This window comes from Sminthopsis crassicaudata, chromosome 2 (genome assembly GCF_048593235.1).
Source record: "Sminthopsis crassicaudata isolate SCR6 chromosome 2, ASM4859323v1, whole genome shotgun sequence".
NCBI lineage: Eukaryota > Metazoa > Chordata > Mammalia > Dasyuromorphia > Dasyuridae > Sminthopsis > Sminthopsis crassicaudata.
The window spans coordinates 270,194,024-270,216,850 of record NC_133618.1 but is presented as its reverse complement, the minus strand read 5'-3'; the positions used below and the strand labels follow the sequence as shown (position 1 = coordinate 270,216,850).

Genomic DNA, 22,827 nt, shown 5'->3' with positions numbered 1-22,827 from the left:
AGAATATAGTGTGTTCTCTTTCACTGGAGACCTTCAAGCAAACACTAGATGGCTACTTGCTGCATGTGTTGTGGGAATTCCTTTTCCCATAGGTTGAACTAGATGGCAATCTATGTCCTTTCCAACTTCAGAATTCCGTAATTCTGTGATACTTGCATGTAAAGTGTATTGAAAACCTTAAAGTATGTTATAATATTATTATTGTCATTCTTCTTTTATTATCCTGCCTCAGGAACTCTCCTTCCTGGTTCCCAGTTCTGGCTATCCCAGAAGACTATATGAAATGGAAGACTGGAGTGTGTGAAAATCTTTGCAGGTGGGAAGCATGGGGAGCAGTGTGTATTGTATGTGCAGGTGGGAAGCATGGGGAGCAGTATGTGTATTGGGGAGGGGTCTCTGATGCACCTGGTGGCCAATAAGTACACTGCTTAGAGGCTAAGAATCACAGATAGATTCTTAGAACTTACAAGCCACTTAGTTTTCTAACTTAGCTTTAATCACTGAATCAACTTAACAAATCTCAGTCAACCTGAGACCTGTTAAAAACTGTAACTCAAAATGGCCATTGTATCCAGGTCATCAACATTTGTCCTGGTCTATATCTGACCACTGGCCCCAGATGTCTCTGGAGGTGACTTTGCACAGCCCTCTTTCACTTAACTCCAGTTCACTTGCATCATGTCCCTGATGTCATGGTCTTCTTTAGGAACAAAGGACAAACAACAACAACAGCAGGAATCCAACTCCCTCATTTTATGGAGGAGGAACTGAACCCCAAAAAGGTAAATCACTTGCTTAGAGACTTATGGAGAGGGTCCCCAGAGAATAATTGACAGAGAACCAGTATTAAGACCCAGGTGCTTTGAAGCCAGACACAGACTTTCCACTGCACTATAATTATTCTTTCTACTGGGGAAGAGGTTCAGTTCTATTCAAGACATGTTTAAGCATCTACTGCGTCCAGAGCATTGTGGAAGATGATAATGGAGATCCAATCTTTAAATAAGACACTGAAGTCTGCCTTTATGGAATTCCCAGTTTTGTGGGGAGATTGAACATTATACAGGTGACTTTTCTGCTTGGCAGTGCTGTGGCGCAATGGATAGGGTATAGAGCCTGAAGTCAAAAAGACCTGATTTCCAGTGTGTGATCCTGAGCAAGTCACTTAATCTTGTTTGCCTCCATTTCCTCATCTGTAAAATGAACTGGAAAAGGAAATAGCAAACCACTCCAGTATCTCTACTATGAAAACCCCAAATGGGTTCATAAAGAGCCAGACATGACTGAAAACAACAACAAACTCAACTACTTGGATGACTCTGTTGTCTCATCTAGGTTGATGGGAGGTACCCCAGGGCAGAACATCCTGGGTTAAATAAGTATCAAATCTTAGGCTGCATTAATGGAGGCTAAACAGGCAGTATTAAGGAGGTAAAATCTCACTATACTCTGCCCTGGTCCAATCCTGTCAGATATATTGAGATCATTAAAAAAAATTTTTTATAGCTTTTTTTCTTTTTCACAATATATGCAAAGATAATTTTCAACATTCACCCTTGCAAAACCTTGTATTCCAATTTTTTCTCTCTACCTTTTCCCCATCCCTTCCTCTAGACTGCAGGTAATCCAATATAAGTTAAACATGTGCAATTCTTCTAAACATGATTCCACATTTATCATGCTGCACAAGAAAAATCAGATCAAAAAAAGAAAAAAAAAAAAAAAAGGAGGGACAGCTAAGTGGTGTATTGGATAGAGCACCAGCCCTAAAGTCAGGAGGACCTGAATTAAAATTTGATCTCAGACACTTAACTCTTCCTTAGCTGTGTGACCCTGGACAAGTCAGTTAACCCCAATTGCCTCAGCAAAAATAAAAAAAATAAATAAAAATGGGGGGGGGAAACATTGAGAGAAAAAAGCACACAAACAACAACAAAAAGGTGAAAATAATATGTTGTGATTCACATTCAGTCTCCATAATCCTTTCTCTGGATGCAGATGGCTCTCTCCATCACAAGTCTATTGGAACTGGCCTGAATCACCTCATTGCTGAAAAGAGATAGGTCTTTCACAGTTGATTATCACATAATCTTGTTGTTGCTATGTATATTGTTCTCTTGGTTCTATTCACTTTATTTAGCATCAGTTCATGTAAGTCTCTCCAGGCCTTTCTGAGAATATCCAGTTGATTGTTTCTTATAGAACAAGAACATTCATATACCATTACTTCTTCAACCATTCCCCAACTGTTGGGCATCCCCTCAGTTTCCATTTCTTTGCCACTACAAAAAGAGCTGCCACAAACATTTTTGCACATGTGGGTCCTTTTCCCTTTTTTATGGTCTCTTGGGAATATAGATTGAGGTCAATTTTGAGAACCGCATTCTAGGAAGACTTTGACATTATGATCTCATCTATGTCAGTACTCCTATATGCAGATAGCAACTCATTCATGCCCTCTTATCATGTTTGTCTCATCCATGTCTTTTTATAAATCCTCCACAAAGGGTCCACTTAACACGCTGTGGACCTTCCATAGCACAAAATATCATCCCAATGCCTGAGAGAGGCCAATGAAAGTTCTGGGTGCAATACCAGCAAGGATAAATCATTTCTGACCAAGAGTATCAAGAAAAACTTGTTCGATCCAAAGTCTACTTAACCTTATTTAGAACAATTTTATTTTTCCAAATACATGTGAAAAAAAGAATTTTCAACACTCATTTTTGTAAGAATGTTCTAAAATTTTCTCCCTCTCTCCCTTACCTCCCCCCTCCCCAAGAAAGCAAGCAATTTGATATAGGTTATATTTGTACAATCCTTTTAAACATATGTCTATATATGTCACGTTGTGCAAGAAAAATCAGGCCAAAAGAGGGAAAAACCATGAGGAACAAACAAAGTGAAAATATATGCTTTGATTCACATTCAGTCTCCATAGTTCTATTTAGAACACATTTAATGATCAACTGTTTGGTCCACCGATTCCAGATCCCATTAACTTCATATCTTAAGCTCTTAGGAACACTGTAGATTTTTGTGTGTATGTGAGGGAGAACAAAACTGTATTATTCATTTATTCTTCTTTTGACAATTAACTATTAAGTATGCAAAACATTGTTTGCAGTATTGTTTTATACAATTGCTAGTGGTCCCATTAAAAGCTATAGACCATAAAACCATTAAAAAAAAAAAAAAGGCTTCCTGGAGGAGGTAACATTGAGTCAGACTTTAAAGGATGGACAGGAATTCAGCAGAATAAGAAGGGAGAATGGGGGAAGTAGAAACGGCATAAATTGCTGGCCTTGTCTAACTAGGGCAAATCAGTCAGCTGGGCCTCAGTCCAATGCTGTTTTTATTACACAATGCTGCCTTTTAGGAAGATGGCAACTGGATCTGTGATTTCCTCGATACAGGAAACTCCCAAGGAGGAAGAGTACTCTATCAATACAGAGAAACATCTTCTCTGAAATCTATAGTCTTACAGATCACTGACAGGGTGATTTGCTCAAAGTCAAACAGTAGGTGCCTCTAGAGGTGAGACTTGAACTCAGGTCTTTTGTGGTTCCAAGGCCTGTTCCCTATCTATTATATCACACATTTTTCTGAGTTGTTTCTGTTCATTTCAGTCATGTCTAACTTTTTTTTTTTTTTTAAGGAGTTTGGCCAATCTTTTCTTTTCTTTTCTTTTTCTTTTTTTTTTTTTATTAATTTTATAATTATAATAATTCTTTTTGACAGTACATATGCATGGGTAGATTTTTTTTAATAGCATTATCCCTTGTACTCACTTCTTTTCTGAATTTTCCCCTCCTTCCCTCTACCCCCTCCCCTAGATGCATGTCCAACTCTTTATGATTCCTTTTGGGGAGTTTTCTTAGTCAAGGTATTGGAGTGTTTGCAATTTCCTTCTCATTTTACAGCTCGTTTTAAAGATGAGGAAACTGAGGCAAACAAGGCTAAGTGACTTGTCCAGGGTCACACAGCTAATAAGTGTCTAAGGTCAAATCTGAACTCAGGTCTTGAACTCTATCCAAAGCAGCAGGAAATATGGAGCTTGAGAAAGAGCCCAGGACTTATGCAGGTATTAGCTGAAGCCATAGGAATGGCAGAGAATGTAAAGTGAAAAGAGAATCAATTAATCTCCCAACAAGCATTTGTTAAAGACTGACTTTAGGCTAGGCACTGTATTAAGCCTAAGACAAAAGGGAAATAGTCCCTTCTCTCAAAGAGCTTATGTTGTAATGGCAGAGAAAACATGGATAGGTACAAATATATACAGACTATATACAAAATGATTACAAGATAGTCTGGGGAGGAGTTACCCTAGCAGCTGGAAGGATAAGGAAAGTGATGAATTCAGAGCATTTGCCAAAGAAGGAAATCTATGTGAACATTTCAGGAGAAAAATCAATTGAATTTGACAAGTATTTCTTAAATTCATACTATGTACCACGCTCTCCTGCTTTTGAGGAGCTTATGTTTTGCTGGAAGAAAACATTATGTATGCCAAGAAGAAAATATGAGAAAATAAATAAATATATATGAGTATATATGTATGTATACATATATGTATATAGTATACACACACTATATTAGTATGTATGTACATGCAAACACATACATGGATGGTAATTTCAGAGACCAGAAAATACTAACTATTGAGATGATTAAGAAAGGTCTTTAGTGGAGAGGGGAGGAGGATCTTGAATTGGGCCTTTAATGGAGCTGAGATCTCCAAGGTAGGGGTAGGGCAGTAGTTCTTAAACTTTTTTTCTTAGCATCTTTATATTATTTTATTTTTTGTAATGTGAATGTTTATTTAAAACAAATGAAAAATAAGAAAAAATAGGAAAGAAAGACATGGAAAAACAAAACAAAATTGTCATGTCCCCAACAGAACATTAGGGAGGATTCTAAATATGTAACAATAAATTCTCTTTTGTCCTTTGCTGTGTACTTTTTACTTTATTCTTTTTTCCCCTTTTCTCCCTCCACCTCAAACAGGCTGCAATTAAGTACAGATATATTAATGTGTGTGTATGTACACATATGCACATGCATAGCTACATATACATAGACATACAGACTTATATACACACATATTTATACGTCTAAGAATATTAATATTGCTGACATAATATAGGTTTCTCTCTTGATTGAATTTTTTAAAAGTTTGACTTTGTCTAGGATCAAAAATTACTATCCCTCCCTTTTTTTTTTTTTTTTTGCTGAGGCAATTGGGGTTAAGTGACTTGCCCATAGGCACACAGCTAAGAAGTGTTAAGTATCTGAGATCAGATTTGAACTAAGGTCCTCCTGACTTCAGGGCTGATGCTCTATCCTCATTATCACCTAGCTACTCCCCTACTTTTTTTCTAATAAATTCTACTCTTCATCATTGTTAATATGTTTATGCATAGTATTTTATTAAAAATTATTGTTCTGTCTAAAAAATTTTGTCTAATATGACAAATTAGATTGATATTAGAAATTATTAGAAATATTAGAATCATATTAGAAATAAAAACTAATTTTGAATTTGTAGACTCTCTGGAAGGGTTTCAGACCCTCAGGATTCTCTGGACTAAATTTTGAGAACCATTGCCCTATAAGATAGAGACATGGGATTCGGGAACATGATAATTATCCTACGCCTTGAATATGTGAGGAGTGGGGAATGATAGTTGGTGCTAAAGCAAGTAAGACTCTGATACTACTAATCAACCCAATAGTATTCACCTACCTCATCATAGAACTTAGACCCAACTCCAGCAGGCTACTTAATTGGTACTTCTTTCTTTTTCAAAACTACCCTTGATATTAATTTTCACCAGATTTTCACCTACTCAGGGATTTTACAGACTGAAGTGAGTACATGGCGGCGAGAGTTGTCCTTATTCTGAACCTCTTGGGGCTGGATATGAGGCATTTGGAGATTACCATCTGTGGCATAGTAAAAAGTGTTCTGGAATGATGTCAAATAACAGTAGGGAAAGAGACAGCCTTTCAGAAATAGAAGTGATAACAACATTGCCACAAGATGCTACTGAATTCCAGCGGATTGTAGGAACTAATCTTGGTTTCAGAAAAAAGAGGAGGAAATATATCTTCTTTTCTCCTAGTAAAGAGATAAGAATCTTCGGGTGTAGGATTCTATACATACTGTCAACTGTAATTATTTTGAAAGTTGTCTTTAGCACTTTTTTTTTTCTTTGTTACAGAGAAGGATCTAATAGGAAATGATTCTGATGGGGAAAAAGGAAAAAAATAAAAGTTATAAATTGAGTGTATTTAATGGTGGGAGTAGAAGGAAAAAAATAAGACATACTAGATCAGGAGTTTAGGAGAAATGCATTAACTATAACACTTGGACAAATCCTTTCACTTTTTAAATGTTTTCCTCATCTGGCAAATGAAGAGATTGGATAGATTATTTCAAAGTCCTTTCCAGCTCTGATATCCATAATAAAAAATAATTTTAAGAAAATGATATTCCATAATTAAAATGTCAATCTAAAGATCAGCTAAGTAGCACAGTGTGCCAGCCTTAGAGGTGGGAGGACCTGATTTCAGATGTGGCCTCAGATGCTTTCTAGTAAGTTTTGGAGGTAGGATTTTAATAGAAGTCTTGATTCCAAGTCTGTCCCTCCTAGACACAATACTGTATGGCAACTCAAGGAATAGAGATTGAAGAGCTGGAGAATCTCAAATATCTGGACAGATATTCTCAAAGATAAGACATTTGGAGGGGATTTTTCTAGAAAATGTTTCCAAAAGAGTTGGGGCTGGTTTCTGTCTAGTGGAGGGGACAACATGAGTGAGGATCATCAAAAAAGCTAGTGGCGGTAGTGGTTTCTCAGTCTGTGCTTACTGTAGTACAGGAAGTCATCATGCTAACTCATGTTGTACCCCATAAAACATTTATGGAAATGGATTTTTAGAAGCTATTTCAAAGAGCATATGCCTGAATTTCTGAGATAACTCCCAAGGACACACTGAACTCAATGCTGAAGGAATTAATTTTGAGATAATCCTCTTCTTGGTCACTGAACAGGAAGAGTTATTCCTTTCTTTTTCCTTTCTAAGCTTTGAATGGCCTGGTACAACTCAGACATCTTTTGAGAGACAGTTGCTCCATCCTGGCAGCATAGACTGCTATTACATAGTAGCTAAAGAGGGAACTCATCCACCCTGAATGAGCTGAACCCAGGTTTTGAGACTTATTTTGCTTTGTGTTTTCTCCTCTGAGTGTGCTCAGAAGTCACTAAACTGTGAGATTGAGATCTTGAGCAGCCTTGAAGGCAACCTTGGGAATTTGAGAGAGCTCCTAGGTTCCTGTGCTACTGCATGACAGGAAGCGGCCTTTTGAGTCTATAGATGGAAGATCTTGGGTCCTCAGGGTCAGCTGCCCCATAGAGAGGCATGCTTTCTACTTTCATTACAGTATTTCTTTAGAGAAGATAATCTGAGAGAAAGAAGAACCCAAGTCTTGGACTGGCTTGGCTGAAGCATGAACCACGAAGATATGGACATGAAGACCCAAAGGAAGATCAAATGTAAAATGCTATTCAGCAATCATGAAAATTCTCTTGATATTTTAAGTATCAACCTCTCAGGAGAGTATGATAATAGTTATGTTACTGCTGCAGCTTGTTTAGATTTTTCTATCAATTCATGTTTGAGAGTATTGTGTGTATGAGAGAGTATTTTCTTTAATACAGAAGATATAAGCATCTAAGTGGGGCAGTGGATAGAGTGCCAGACCTGGAGTCAGGAAGACCTTACTCTAGTTCAAATAAAATACTTCATAGTTCTGTGATTCTGAACAAGTCACTTTACTTTGTTTGCCCTAATTTCCTTATTTGTAAAGAAAGATAGGGCAAACCACTCCAGTCTTAGCCAATAAAATCCCCCAAAAGGGGTCACCAAGAATCATTGAAACAAGTAAATAGCAACAAAAAAAAAGAAGAAATAAATAGCTGTCCAATACATGATCTATATTGTACCTTGAATACCTTCTTATACCCCTCTTTTGGAAAACCCTTAGATATGAGCAAAATTTAATCTTTAAATAGTTTTCCTCAGGATTCTGAGGTGGGATTATAAAGAGCCAAAGAGAAAAAGAAGATGGGGAGGCTGACTATTCTTTTAGGTGGTCAGATTCCCCTAGTTCACTCTTGTGCTTGGGCCAAAGCTGAGAAGAAAGAAAGTGGAGAAAGAGATCCCAGCACTATGTAAATGAAAGGTATTATTATAATTATGATATAAAATAATTGTTCTTTTCTTATTTGGTAGAATTCAGGTAGAAACTAACTATCCCGGGACATGTCATCATCCTGTTAATATTATTTAAATTACTATTCTGTGGACTATTATATTATATGCTTTTTGAAACTGAAAAAAACTTTTTAAAAAAGTTCGATGAATTGCCTTAGAACAAGACCCTGGGCTTAGTGTTGGCTTTTAGGCACTTGGAACAAATTCATTTATCCTAAGCATGTTAATCGAAGTGATATTGTCCCCTCTGCTCTAAAGCTGGTTGTGCTGCTAATCATCCTAGTTTTACTTAGAGAATAATTCCCTTTTCTGGGTTTCAGCTTCCTCATTTTAAAAATGAATGTATTATATTAAATTTTCTTTAAGGTCCCTTCTGCCTTAACATTCCATGATGCTAAAAGTTAGGGGTTTAATAAGCTCTCTAAGAATGAGTGCATTTTTAAAGACCCCTTGAGAAGAAAATACCCAACCTAGAGGAATAAATGATAAACAATGAAATTTAGGCATCAATGTTTGTGTGTGTGTGTGTGTGTGTGTGTGTGTGTGTGTGTGTGTGTGTGTATAGTTTATTTGGAGGCAACAGTAGCTCTTTCTGATAGCCTGTAAGGTCCACTTTTTGATTTTTTGTTTTTAGACTAGTTAATTTTTAAAAACATTTGTATTCTTTTTTTTTAGCTTTTTATTTTCAAAATATATGCATAGTTTTCAACATTTCCCCTTACAAAACCTTGTGTTCCAATTTTTGTCTCCCTTTTTTCCCCCCACCCATTCCCTTAGATAGCAAGTAATCCAATATAGGTTAAACATGTGCAGTTCTTATATACATATTTCCATAATTATCATGTTGCATAAAAAAATCAGATCAAAAAGGAAAAAAAATGACAAAGAGAACAAAAAGCAAGCAAACAACATCCAAAAAGTTGAAAATATTAAGTCATGATCCGCATTCAATCCCCACAGTGCTCTTTCTGGATACAGATAGCTCCCTTCATCACAAGTCTATTGGATATGGCAGAGAAAGGGCAGGGATAAGTGTGATGTGAGGCCAGAATTCTTAATCAGCTAATTCAGCCTCCATTGTCTCAGTGACAGAGGCTGAAACTCATAATGAGCTCAATCTGAGATTGTCTTGATTAGCATATCTTTATTCAATTCTGGAACTTGGTTAGCCAGATGGATTCCACCTAGCTCCTCCTTGATCCCTCTCTGACCTCTCCTCAACTACTCCCTGGTTCCTTTTATTACTCCTTAAATTCCACTTTTATGTCCCTCTCCTTTCCTGAGACCTTAAAAATCATGGTCCTCTGAAAGCAAAATGCTCATTCATGTATGACTGCCTTCATCTTCAACTCTATTGTATTTATTTGAGCCTGTGTGCTATTCACCTGTCTATGTCATAGTCGCTCCATTTCTTGAACTGAATCTCTATTATATACTATTTTTATAATATTCTTTTACAATTATGTTCTCTCAAATCGATTTCATATTTCTACTCCATATTACCACTTCTGGTACCTTTTTACCACTTTGGATGGGGGAGAGCTCAAACTGTTGTGAAAAAGACCAAATATACACTTGGCATTGATTGATCCTTTTTTGATCCTTAAGGGAGAAAATGGGAAAGAGGGACACTCCCAAATTGTCTATACTATCTACGCTAGGTAGGATAAATAATGACTGGGGAAGAGGTGGAAAGTGAAAAAGAAAAAGCATACTCAATTTCTTAAAATGTGGTCTCATTTGGGGTCTGGCAACTGAATATGAGGGTTGCAAAATTATGATTTATGACCAGTAAATATTTGATTTGCATACCTATTTTATATACCTTACATACCTGAGATTATGTTAAAATTTCTCTGGTGAAAAGAAGTCACTAATGGAAAAAGTTTAAGAAGCCCTGGCTTACTATAGGCTAAGAACTTTGCTAAATGTTGGGAATATGAATAAAAAAACAAGATAATTTCTCCTCTTAGGGAGCTTATATTCTAAGTAGGGGGAGACAATGCATAAAGAAAGCCTTAGCTTTCTAAAGGCTGATGGAAAAACCTTGTGGTTCTTTCTGACATGAGGGATGATAAAACCCAGGTATCCTTAAAATATAGAAGAAGGTCAGATGTCAAATCTATTGCTTCCAGGATCAAAAAATAAAATATTCAAAAATATTCGAAATAGTCAAAGCCCTTTATAACCTACTCCTACCTTTCTAGTCTTACTCTTTCCTTACCTTTCCTCCTCAACATATACTCTTTGAGCCAATGACATTGGCCTCCTGGCTGCCCCATGAATAAGACACTCCATCTTTCAGCTTCGGGCTTTTTCTCCATTTGTTCCTTTTACCTGAATGTCTCTTTATCCTCTCCTCTGACTACTGATATTCTTGGTTCCTTTAAGTCTCAACTAAAATCCCACATTGTATAGACTTTCTTACACCCTCTTAATTCCAGTGTTTTGCCTCTGTTAGTTATTATGTATATAGCTTGTGGTATTTACATTTATTTCCATGTTGTTTCTCCCTTAAGATTATCAACTCATTGAAGTCAGGGACAGTCATTTGCTTCTTCTTCTTCTTTTTTTTTTTTTTTTTTTTTTAATCCGCTACACCTAATTCAGTGCCTGATACATAGGAATTGCTTAGAAAGAGTTTACCAATTGATGTTAGAATATCCAAGGTCTGAAGGATATAGCGATAGAACCAATTGCTGTAGCAGCAGTGACCCTTAGGGAGCAGTGGCTAGGCAGATGGTAAGGGTCAATATCCCACCATCCTACTGGAAGAATTCTAGTTGATGACTCCCTCCCAGAAAATGAAATTGCTTCCATCTGAATTGCTTTAGGACGATTCTGAAAATCATCTGGCAAGATAAGTATTGGACACAGGTTCTTTCTCGAGCTGAACTGTCAAGCATTCAAATTCTTCTGCACAGAACTTTTCACCCTGATGCACTGGTCTCATTCTTTGAATGCCAAATGTGTGTTTGTCTAAAAGACTATTTTATGGAGACCTCACACAAGGCAAACTCTCCCACAGATATCAGAAGAGGTACCAGGACATTCTCAAGGTTTCTCTGAAGAACTTTGGAATTGGTTATGAGATATAAGAGATACTAGCACAGGACTACCCAGCATGGCATGCCTGACTCAAAGAAGGTGCTGTGCTCTATGAGCAAAGCATAATTGTATTAGCTCAAAAGAAATGTGAGATGTACAAATGTAGGAACATCTCTGCTTTAAATCTTTACATGCACCATTTGTGCCCAACCTATGGGCTACTATTCCCCACTACTATTGGTCTGATCAGCCACAATCAGACACACTGTACCTTGACACTGACATAATGGCATCATTTTGGTCCTCTTTAGGAATGAAGAACAATAACCAACTCATCCTGTTTATCCAAGTGTCTAAGTTCCTAAGTAATGAGTGTGGGGAAGAGGACAGAAGTTTCAAGGATTGTAGTAGACTGGGCTTCTTCAAGTAGGGTAGGGATTAGGGGAAGGGGAGGAAGGGGAGGACTGGCACCTAGTTAATAAGGAGCTCCAAATCCCTCTTCTCTCTCTCCAAGGCAGCAAGCAATCCCATATATGCCAAACATGTGCAATTTCTTCAAACATGCTTCCATATCCATCATGCTGCAAAAAACAATCAGATCAAAAGAGAAAAAAACAAACAGCAACAACAAAAGGAGAAAATATCATGCTTTGATCTGCACTTAGCCTCCACAGTCTCTGGATGCAGATGGCTCTTTCCATCACAAATCATAAATTGCCTGGAATCAGCTAATTGTTGAAAAAAGTCCATCACAGTTAATCATCACATAATCTTGTTACTTGTACAACATTCTCTTGGTTCTTCTTACTTCACTCAACATCAGTTCATGTAAGTCTTTGCAGGCTTTTCTGAAATCAGCCGGATTGTCATTTCTTATAGAATAATATACCATTCATATACCATAACTTATTCAGCCATTCTCTAATTGATGGGTATCCACTCAGTTTCCAGTTTCTTGCCACTACAAAAAGGGCTGCCACAAACATTTTTGAACATATGGATCCTTTTCCTTTTTTTTTTGTGATCTCTTTGGGATACAGATTCAGTAGTAATACTACTGGATCGAAGGGTATGCACAGTTTTCTAGCTTGTTATGATGGGCAGCATGACCTATTGAATAAAGAGTGGCCTAGAAACCACAAAGACCAGGTTTTGAGTCCTGCCTCTGACACATACAAGTTGCAAAGAAAGCTCTGACCTGTGTTGGTAGAAGGTGTTTTCTCCTGTGGGAGTTCCATATACCAGTGAAATCACAGGTCCAGTCCCTATTTCTATCCCTATTCTTAAAATCAAACCAAGGAACATGCAGAAATTCATGAGATTCATGCTCACCTCCAAGTAGTTCTAACTATCCATATAGGAAAAAGCAGAAGGATGAATAATATCTGTTGTCTAGCCTCTCACATATGTTTGGATGGAAGCCTATGGAGTTCATTCGCTGGCAGCTAAGAAGCTAAGAGCTCTGGTTTGGGGTCAATCTCACTTCCACTTACCAGCTGTAGGAATCATTTAACTATCATCTACTTCAGTTCCCCCAGGGTAGTTGTGAAGATCAAGTGAGATAAGATTTGTAAAGCACATTCCCTAGCACACAGTAGGTACTCAATAAATGCTCGTATCCTTCCTTTCTATATCTTGGGCAGTTATTGAAAAAAGACAATGAATTAGCTTAGAATTGAAGCCCCATCCCCCAACTGCCAGTGCTCTCCCTCCCAACTTACCTTGTATATATTTGTATTTATTCTGTTTCTATTATTCATTTATTTCTATACCTCCTTCTTGCCTGCATTAGTACACAAGCTCCTTGTTAGAAAGGATTGTTTCATTCTTTAAACTTGTATCTCCAGTGCCTGCACAAAGACTGACTCACAGTAGAAACCTAATAAATGCCTGTTGATTGATTGCTTGAAGGAGTGGAGATGAGTCGAGTGGCCTTTGGGAAACTGAACTTTTTTTTTTTTTTTTTTTTTTTTAAGAACCTAAAGCTTCTCCCAAGAAGAGAGACTTATCTTTTAGACTCTCGTATTCGTTCTGAAGTTACACTCCTCCCAGTGTGCCCCCCCTTCCCTCCCACTTATGAGAGAACAGGGCTGAGGATGGCATGGAATGGCCGGTACAATGAATTGTGCACTGCTTTGTTTAAGGGGATACTCCCCTTGATGAGATCCCAGATCTGGGCTGATGCTGGAGGATTCTAAAATGGCTAAGTAATGGACCAAGTAGCTTCCTGTAGAGCAGGAAATCGAGAGTGGGAAAGATGGGGCAGCCGAAGGGTTAGGAGACAGGAGAAGGAAGAAGATTCTGAGTTCTGAATTTCTTTTCCAGCTTGGATTCTTGGGAAGGAAAAAAATACTCCCTTCCTGTGGAGGCTAGCAAGTGTTTCCATTAGCCCGAGACCCAGCAGACCATGTCTGCTCCCTCGCTGGTGCTCCTCCTCCACGCCGGGCCCGGGGGGCAGCAATGGGAGGCTGAGGTGGAGGGGCCGGCCCTGTCCTGGGCTCTCCCGGCCCTGTGTGCCTGGGTGTATTTGGATGGGTGGGTGGGACTGGTGTGGCGCCGCTGAGGCACGCTTGGCCGAGAGCCCGGAGCACTCTCTTGTAATCACAACATGATCTCGTGTGCGAAGCAGCAGAGCCGGCTGGGAGAGGCCGGCAGAGGCCCCAGGTCCGGCTCTCTGCCGCCGGCTCTGGCTTCCCCAGGGAGCTGCTCTGAAAGCCCCTCGGTGCCCGCTGCTACCGCCGCTGCTGCCATGTACCCAGCTGTGAGTGGCCCCTTGGCCGTAGCCAGGGAGTGGGGCTGGGGTCTTTGGTGCGGTGGGGGAGGAGCCAGCAGGCCTGCTAACACCATTTCTCCCATCCCAAGGAGGGAGAGTTGCTGCCGTGGGCAGCCAGACAGACATGGCTGGGAGTGAGGGTGGGGTAGGGAGGAAGCTTCTGTTGGGTGGTCAGCAGTGGCAGGGCTCTACACTGGGACCTGGGGCTGTGGACACCAGGAAGATTAGGGGCTGGTACGCCAGGAAGGGGAAGGCTTCAAATCCCCTCCAAGGATGTTAAAGTGGGAAAGCAGTTCCTACAGAGGGAAGGAGGGCCTACTACAGAGTCCCCACCCCCACTCTGTCTTCCTGGCTAGCTCACTCTTTGCTGCCCAGACAGCTGGTGGTAAAGGGCACCAAGGAGAAAGGGCCTATGGGACCTGCTCCTGCCAACGCCCGATTGGTCGGGTTGGCAGTGGAAGAGACCTGGGGTGTAGGGGGAAGGGGGTTGAGGAATCCCAGGAGCCTGGGCAGAATGGAATTGTTGCTTCTTTTTCCTTGGGGTTCTGGTTTTGGGATGGAAATAGCCCATCCCATCCAACCTCTTGAATCCCCTGGCTGTTTCCCAGCCACGGCAGTTTCTATTGCCAGAGGCAGAGCCATTTATAACTCCCCTTCCAAGCTCAACAACCTTGCTCCCTGGAGAGCTCAGAGGGGGAAGGGTATGGACGTAGCTTTATAGGGAGGGGGAATGGGGTAGTTCTTCAGGGTTGGGCTGGGAGTTCAGAGGAGCCTGGCTAAGTTCCTCACTTGTCAGCTACAGGGATTCCTCTACCCATTCTACCTCAGGAAGCAGTAGATATCTGATAAGCAGATACAGAGATGTTTTGCCTCCCTTTCCCCCTCCAATATCAAGGCAGACACTTCTGAACTGGGAGTGTGGTTGGGACATAATAATGGCCTCTCCGTGGGCCCCCTCACCTCTGTCACTTCTCCCGCTCCCCCTTTCTCCCTGTGGTCTTAGCTCTGGCCCCACGAAAGGGGCTTTAGTCTGAGCTGGTCAATAGGAGGGCAAACTGAGGCAATGGGGCACCATCACATTCATGGTGGTTCTTGACCTACAACTCTTCCATACTAGGAGAGCTGTCAGGTGGTAGTCTAGTTGGGGGAGGAAAGAAATAGGGGAATCTGGTGAGCTCAAGGATGGCTAACTAGGGAGTCCTCAGCACCTGAGCTGAGCCTTGGGGCTTTGCAGGGGACTGGGATGGCTGACTCTCTGCTTCGAAAGAAAGAGCAGAAGGATGAAGAGCTGGACAGGAGAATTGTGGCGCTTAGAAGGAAGAACCAAGCATTATTGCGGAGGTATCAGGTCAGCAGGGGGCCAGGGAACTGGTTGGGGAGGGAGCTAAGGAAATGAAGGCTTTGGAAATTAGGGGAGGTGGTATAGGGGACAGGAGAGACAAACACCCAAAGGAGCAAGTTATCTAGAAGTAGTGAGACCAAGGCAAACCATGAGGACAAACCTGGCTGATTGAGAGACTCCACATGCCTGTCCCTCTGCCGCAGGGATATTTCTTGATCTGTGTGTCAAGGTCTCTTTATTTGTTGCAGTCCACAATTATATGTCTAGTTGTGGATTGAGGCTGGATACATGCTAGCATCTCTCTCTGTGTCTTTACACAGTCCCTCAGTTAGTAGTGACCAGTGGCTATGTCTTCTCGTGTCTACCTTGGAGTGTCTTTCCTTTTCCTTTTGAATCCCCAACTGCTTAGCGCAGTGCTTGGAACTCAGATTAAAAGCTTAATAAGCACTTTTTCATTTATACATTTCCGATATATTGTCCCTTCAAAGAAGCTGAGGGAGGAGGGTGGAGGCTGTGTCTGTGAGAGGCCCCTGAGAACTGACTCTTGGGATGTCACACAGGAGATTGAGGAAGACCGGAGGCAGGCAGAGAAGGAGGGTATGGCAGTGACTGCTCCTCGGCCACCTCGGGCAGATGGACTTACCATTACCATTACCAAGGCTCACAGTGTAAGTCTGGGCTCTATGTGAGAGTGGGTGTTGAGTGGAAGGGGATAGTCAGCCTGTGCCCGGTGGGAGGCTTTACTTGATTCCTCAGAGTTCTAAGGGCAAGGAGATCTTTCTTTTACCCATCAACTGGCCTCAAGAAGTGCCCACACAATCACTTAACCTTCATTTAATTAAATTATAGTCAAGTTTGTAAGCATTTACTAAGTGCCTATGGTGGAAGCAGCTAGGTGTATAGGAAAATGGGGTGTTGGGCTTGAAATAAGACCTTTATTCAAATCCCTTTTTAGGTGTTTACTAGCTGAGCAAGTCACTTTGTCTAGCTCAGCTGAAAAATGGGAATAATAATAGTGTTGCCGTCCTAGGGTTATTGTGAAAATCAAATGAAATATTTGTGAAGCATTTACCAGTGCCTGGAACACAGTAGGCACTTAAGAAATACTTGTTCCCTTTTCTTTACCCTTTGCTCCCATAACTCCTTGTACCTCCTGACTGCTCCTCACCAGGAGAATGAAAACATCCCCAGGGTTTGCAACTTCTGTCTTTTTTTGGGTCCAGGCAAGGGGTCCTGACAATTAGCTTCTTCAATTTCACTGTGTCTGTTGTCCCCTTCCCTTCCTGTTCCTCAGTGCTCTCCTTCACATTTTTTGCTGAAGGCAGCCCTTACTCTTGTTATCTAGGGTAGCCATATTCAAACCTCGGGGAGTTAAAAAACCCAGTTGGGAAGAGAAAAAGGAGGAATGAGGGGTAAGAGACAAAGCCCCATTGTCTCTTCTCCTAAGATTTCCCAGCTCTTGGGTGACAGGGTCACTGAGGCATTTCCCTGCCCGCTGGGGTGGCACTGGGCCTCCAAAGAGTCTAATGCTACTGGTATGCAAGCCTCTTTGTGGAGCAGACTGATTTTCATGGCTCCAATAATGTTCTTTTGCTGATTTCCAGAGAGAGTCCTTATTGGCATAGGAAGTAGGGGTGGGAGTGGGAGAGGAACAAGACCATAGAACCCAGGCATCCCAACTTCTGCCCATGGAACTCCAAGTTAGTTTTCATTCTGAATGCTGAAGGGTTAAGGAACCCATCCTCTTCAGGAGAAGCGGGTGGTGAGTGATAGGAGAGCAAGCAGTCATCCCAACAGCCTGGGCCCAGGAGTGAACAATGAGGAGGAACTTGGGGAAGAGGAGGAAGAAGAGGATGAGGAGGAAGAGGATGATCATACCTTTACCTTTCGGTTGGGGAAGCGAGTCCAGTTGGCAGTGACCATGGAGAACAAAGTCAAGGTGAGGTGTTCCCCTGAGTGTAGCTGGGAGGGGGTTAGGGTAAGGTGATGGAGGATCACAGTGATAGGGATCAATCTCTGCTTACTCAGCTGCTCAGCCACAATCAGAACTCCAGGACCTAGCTCTCAGCTCCAAGCTACTGACCAATTTCTTTTGCAATGGGAGGAATATATATATATATTCACCCCACTTTTTTCAGCTTGAAGGTTTCTCTATTCTCTCCCCACACTCAACACTTCCAGGGCAAGAGGATTGTGTCAACTAAAGCTGGGAGTCAAAGAGATGAAGGCACTCTGAGAGGGGGCTCCAGCCTAGGAAGCCCTATGCAAATAGCAATCACTATGGAACCTGGACAAAAGGTAAGTCTTCCAGGATGGATAGGGTCCAGGCAGGATTCCAGAGCCCTAGGGGACTGAGTGCTGCCCTGAGGGACTGTTGGAGGGAAGAGACAGCGGGGCAAGTTGTATGTATCTAAAGAAGCATCTCCCATCTGTGGGTGGCTCTGAGAAGTTGCTTGAGGTACCCAAGAGTTTTCTGCTATAGCAAGAGGAATCATCAAAAAAACCAAAAACAAACAAACAAACAACAAAAAAAAAAAAACAATTACAAGGTGGCCAGACAGAATTGGACTGCATGTGGAGAAAGATAAGTGAAGAGGAAATTATTGCTATTCATGCTCAGCCTACTACAGATGAACATCTCAGTTCTAAGTATGACCTCTGGGTGGCAAAAGTGCTTTTTCTTCCTATATCCTTCCTAAGCCTTCCAAGGGATAGTGTCATAACTCTTCAAATCCTTGCCTTTTATCCTACAAAGATCCTGGGAGCTTCTTGTTCCAGACCTAACCTTTGCCCCATTTCCCTTGTCCCAGGCTGTGGGTCCAGGGTCCCAGGAGCTGGGGAGGGATTATGTTCGATGGAAGCAAGAGCGGGAACAGATTGATCTTGCACGTCTGGCACGGCACCGGGATGCTCAGGGAGAGTGGCGTCGTCCTTGGGATCTGGACAAGTCAAAGCATATGTATGTGCTATTGTGAGGGTAACCATGTGGCTGGGGAGGGAGCATGGTCCAAGAGCTCTGCCCAAAGGGAAGGTGTGACATTCTCAGAGACAGGATCCCTATCTCTGCCTTGGGGTTCCTATACTTTTTTGCTGGGTTCCATATTCCATGCTCTACACTGCACATTTTGTGTCTTATTTTCTAGGCCCCATGTCTTTCCATTCATGTTGTCCTTCTGTTCTACCCGACTATGGGAAGGTACTTTGGGGAAGTACAGGTCTGGACTGCAGAGCATGTCCTTATTGAACCACACTGTCTTTGCAACTGCCCAGAACAGTGGTGGAAACTTAATTCTTATTTCTCAACAGGTTTCAGGATGCCAGCAAAACCAGGGATCTGGTCATGCCAGGGGGTAGCAGCAAAAAGGGTGAATAGGTCCCTCTCTGCTTTACATCCTACTTTCCTCTTACATTTCTGACTTAATTTTGGGTGGAGAAACTTGAAGTATGGGTAAGGGCTAATGATGGGTTAGTGGTTTGGGGTTCCTTTATAGTTTAAGGAAGTTTCCTTTATAGATTTTAATTTTCCCCTTTTAGTCACTGAGCCTTTCTTATCTGAACTGCATGATAGGATGCACTGATCTCAGAGTCAAAATTTTAATTTTGATTTTAATCCTAGGTCTAACATTTCCAAGCTTTGTGATATGAACAAATCACTTAATTTCTCTGAGTTTTAGCACAGTGCCTGGCACATTCTTATTGCTAATAAATTAACCTAAACTGGAATTGATCTTGACTCCTTTCTCACTATTGTGAGGAAAGTTTTTTTGTCAAGCTTAAACATTGCATATGTTTACACATTATTATTATAATTATCCTTATTTGGGATGCCCAGCCTCCAAAGCCATTTCCTGTTCCATTTGTTCTCACAGGACCCAGGAATTACCCGAAGTTCCAGTCTAGGCCATTACCCCCTGATGAAAGAGGTAAGCAGAGTCAGGAGATCTAAAGAGAGGAGGGTGGTAGGAACAAAGGTTTTACATTTCCCCAGCTCCTGCATGAGATGCACAGAATACTGAGCCCTGGGCTGATGGATCAGGTACCCTGACACTGCTCTTATGTGTTCTTTCTCCCATAAAGTCTTCTCAATTGAAAATGACATCTCCTTTCTAAAGTTTTCTTAGATAATTTCTTCTGGACCTTTCTTTTGGCCACATTAGATTCTATTTTGTACCATATTTATTTATATACATGCCATTTCCACCCCAACTTGTTGGATTATAAGCTCTTTGATGGCAAAATTGCATTTTTTAAAATCTGTATCTGCAGCACCTGATAGTACCTCGTATTTAATAAATGTTTGTTGAATTAACAAATGAATGCATGTATCTTCTCTTGTAGGTAGTGGTGCTCACAGTGGGAACCTAGGTAAATCCAAGGTACCAGCCATGAGCAGTAAAGCCCGTGGGAAGGACAGGCTAACTGGCCGGGCCCGCAGGTAATAGGCACCAGGGTGAGCAAAATCAGGCTTTGGGTGCCAGGTGAGTATGCCAAGCTAAGGCTGATTGCACTCTGCCCGGCCACGGCCTCTTCCTCCCCACACCTTCTCCCCATCTGTGACAAAGGCCACCAGAGAGCCAACAGTCCGGGTACCTGGTTTTCTGTCCCTCTGAGGCAAGGTCACCTTCTGCCTGGCTCTGTCCCTTGTTGCAGGTTAATGAGATGCTGGGAGAGGCTGTCAGCGGCAGGAGTCCAGTACCTCTGGGAGGTTGCGATGTAATTACAATAGCGACATCCCTGGAGGTACTTCCTGGCATGCCTTTCTCAGGCAGCACAGGCAGGTACATGCCTCAAGTCCCCATAGGATGTAATAGCATGGGCAGGGTGATAAACAGCAGCTGTGCATCCAGAAGCAAGGAAGCATTCAAGGAAGTGGGGAGGGTGGGAGACTCAGCAGGGTGGATATGACGATTCACAGGGCCAAAAACAGAAGTGAGAAGGAAAAAAGTTCTGAATTATTTTCATTTTGTCCCCAAACTAATTGTGTGAACATTCATACCCAAGTTCCTCCCTTGGGAGACACATTAAACTCAGGAGGGGTTGCAGGGTGCACGGGGTAGAGGGAAAGTAGTGCCCACCATATGCTCTGCCTGGACAGGTGGGATACAAAAGAGGAAGAAGAACAATGCTACCCCAAAGAGGAGCCAGAGAGTCAGGTGGGTGCCTGGGGGATGCAACTGGAACCAGGAGAGAAAAGAAACCCTGGATTCACTGACTCATCTTGCTCGATCACTTCAGGGTTCTCACAACACAAAGAGGTCACAGAATGAAGAGGAAGCAAAGAAGGTGGAGCACAGTGACCAGTGTGGCATTCAGGAGCCCAGCGCCGGCCTGCCCAGCCTGGATGGGCACCAGAGAGAGAGAGAAGCTAAGCCCAGCACCAGGCCCACAGCGTCCAGCTCAGAGCTGCGGTCCTCCCGGAAGATTGCACCTGTGCTTCCTTTCTTCTCCCCAGGAGACGCCAATAGCTCTGTGGTCAGAGCCAGCTGGAGCAGCAAGCCAGGTGAGGGACCCAGCATGGAGGAGAGCAGCCTCTTCTCCTTTCCCAACCCTTCAGAGAAGGCCCAGAAGCTAAGCGACAATATGGCAGAGCTGTGCCTCGGAGAGAGCGCTGAACAGGAGATGAAGTTCCAGGAGCCCAGGGAGGAGGGTTCAGGCCAGGCTGGAATTCAGGGGAATCTCGGCACACTTAGGCAGCCCTCCCAGAAAAGCCAGCCAAGGGCAAGGAGCGACAAGAAGAGTGGTGAACAGGACTGAGATGAATCCCAGAAGATGGTGAGTGGGCCAGCTTTTCTACCTGGGAGTTTGGAAAGGAAAAGAAAAGAAGTGCTGAATCAAGAACCCTAAGCTTTCTGGGTAACAAAAGGTTGGCTCCTGGTTTGCTGTGCCAGGCTGGCTAAACAGCATGATACACTAACAAAAAAAAAAGCTGATTTGAGGGAACTCTTCCCCCTCCCTGGATGTCACATTGTACATCAGTGTGGACACGTTTGCGCATGTAAGCTTATACACCCATATGCTTCTTACAGCAGCACCTCAGATTTTGAAACAGCTGGCAACATATCCCAAATCCCCTTTGGTGCATCCTATAAGCCACTCCCTTCTGCACTAAGAACAGAAATTGCTCATTGTGCTCAGGACCCCAGAACATACCTATATCATTTACCTACCCACCACTTAGAGTCTAGGATATTTCAAATTTGTCTATGCACTAGTTCCAGTCCACCAGTTTGAGGGTTCTCTGCCCTCTCAATATAGCTTCAATGGCAGACACTGGTAGTCAGGTCCTGTGCTCTTTCCAAATCCCCTGCATTATAGCCCACTGCATTTAGGTGTTATCTCACTTAACATTGCTTCAGTTCCCAAAAGTTTACCATCTCCCAAAGCTGTTTCAAGGAGTAAAAGGTGATTCAACTAATGGAGCAAGATGATTTTGCTAGCAGTGTGAGAGAAAGAATGTAGTCAGTTGACATAATCTGGGGGAACAACAGGATCTGAATTGGCATCAACATTTTACTGAGTTAGGATTAGAGTGGGAATAAGGATTCCTAAGATTAACTATTGTATCCCTCTTTCTGTCTTTCAGAGTGATGAAAGAAAAACAGAATTTCTTTGGGCATCACTACCTATGGTTGATTCCCTTGAGTACCTAGTAGTATCTTTTTCTCGTGAATCTCATTTCCTGGATTTCATCATTTTGGCCCTAGATTTCATCATGTACTTCCTTTTTTTTTTTTTTTTTTGCCAACTTCCCCCTCCTGAGTATTGCCCACTGCTGTCCACCTTGAGTTTTTTTTTTTTAATCTTATTTATTCCTTTGCTCTGCCAGAGAAGGTTTATCCCTTTGCCAAAAAAAAAAAAAAATGAACCTTGGACAGTTTCTGAACTGTTTAACTTCTGAGTTATGCGGTCCCTGTAGTGCATGATTGAAGAGGTGATATTTGAGGAACGGAAGTAAACTCATGATCCTGGTTGGGCACTTGTGTTGCTGAATATGCTGTAGAATTCTGGGGGACCTTGGACTTTTTTCCTTCTGGGATCACCATCTCTATTTTCAGGCTGTGGAAAATCAGCCTCCTGAAATGAAATGCAGCCTTTAAAAAAGGCCTGAGTGGGACTATGCTGGGTTCTTACAATAGGGAGTGAGGAAAAGATGACAAAAAAAAAAAAAAAAGGTTAGAATGCTGGGATGGTGTAGGGAGAGAATGAGAAAATCATTTCAAGGCTTGTGAGAACATTTCTGTTCATGTGGAAGTACTACCCCTGAAGGACATATTTTTGGACTCTAGGATAAGATGGAAAATCCAGTTCCCAGCTAGGGAAACTGGAAGACCCTTATCTTCTAGCTGGATATATATAAGTCCCTGTAGTTGGTATAAAGCATTGA

At 41.9% G+C, this 22,827-nt stretch overlaps 1 protein-coding gene across 3 annotated transcripts in view; it reads left to right on the top strand.

The window, feature by feature from the left end:
- Positions 1-22,411, top strand: part of CCDC9B (coiled-coil domain containing 9B) — a 72,464-nt gene extending 50,053 nt beyond the window's left edge. For 2 of the 3 annotated variants that reach the window (XM_074289267.1, XM_074289268.1), the window contains 13 exons: positions 233-316; positions 707-782; positions 15,336-15,449; positions 16,004-16,111; positions 17,194-17,382; positions 17,625-17,741; positions 18,254-18,402; positions 18,750-18,808; positions 19,313-19,366; positions 19,782-19,878; positions 20,539-20,596; positions 20,679-21,215; positions 22,027-22,411. In XM_074289267.1, the coding sequence (XP_074145368.1) occupies positions 279-316; positions 707-782; positions 15,336-15,449; positions 16,004-16,111; positions 17,194-17,382; positions 17,625-17,741; positions 18,254-18,402; positions 18,750-18,808; positions 19,313-19,366; positions 19,782-19,878; positions 20,539-20,596; positions 20,679-21,197 (1,578 nt within the window). In that variant the 5' untranslated portion in view covers positions 233-278 and the 3' untranslated portion in view covers positions 21,198-21,215; positions 22,027-22,411. Of the gene's footprint in view, positions 1-232; positions 317-706; positions 783-13,921; positions 14,090-15,335; positions 15,450-16,003; positions 16,112-17,193; positions 17,383-17,624; positions 17,742-18,253; positions 18,403-18,749; positions 18,809-19,312; positions 19,367-19,781; positions 19,879-20,538; positions 20,597-20,678; positions 21,216-22,026 lie in introns of those variants that run through there. The other variant, XM_074289266.1, reaches the window with a different exon arrangement.
- The last annotated feature ends 416 nt before the right edge of the window (positions 22,412-22,827 follow it).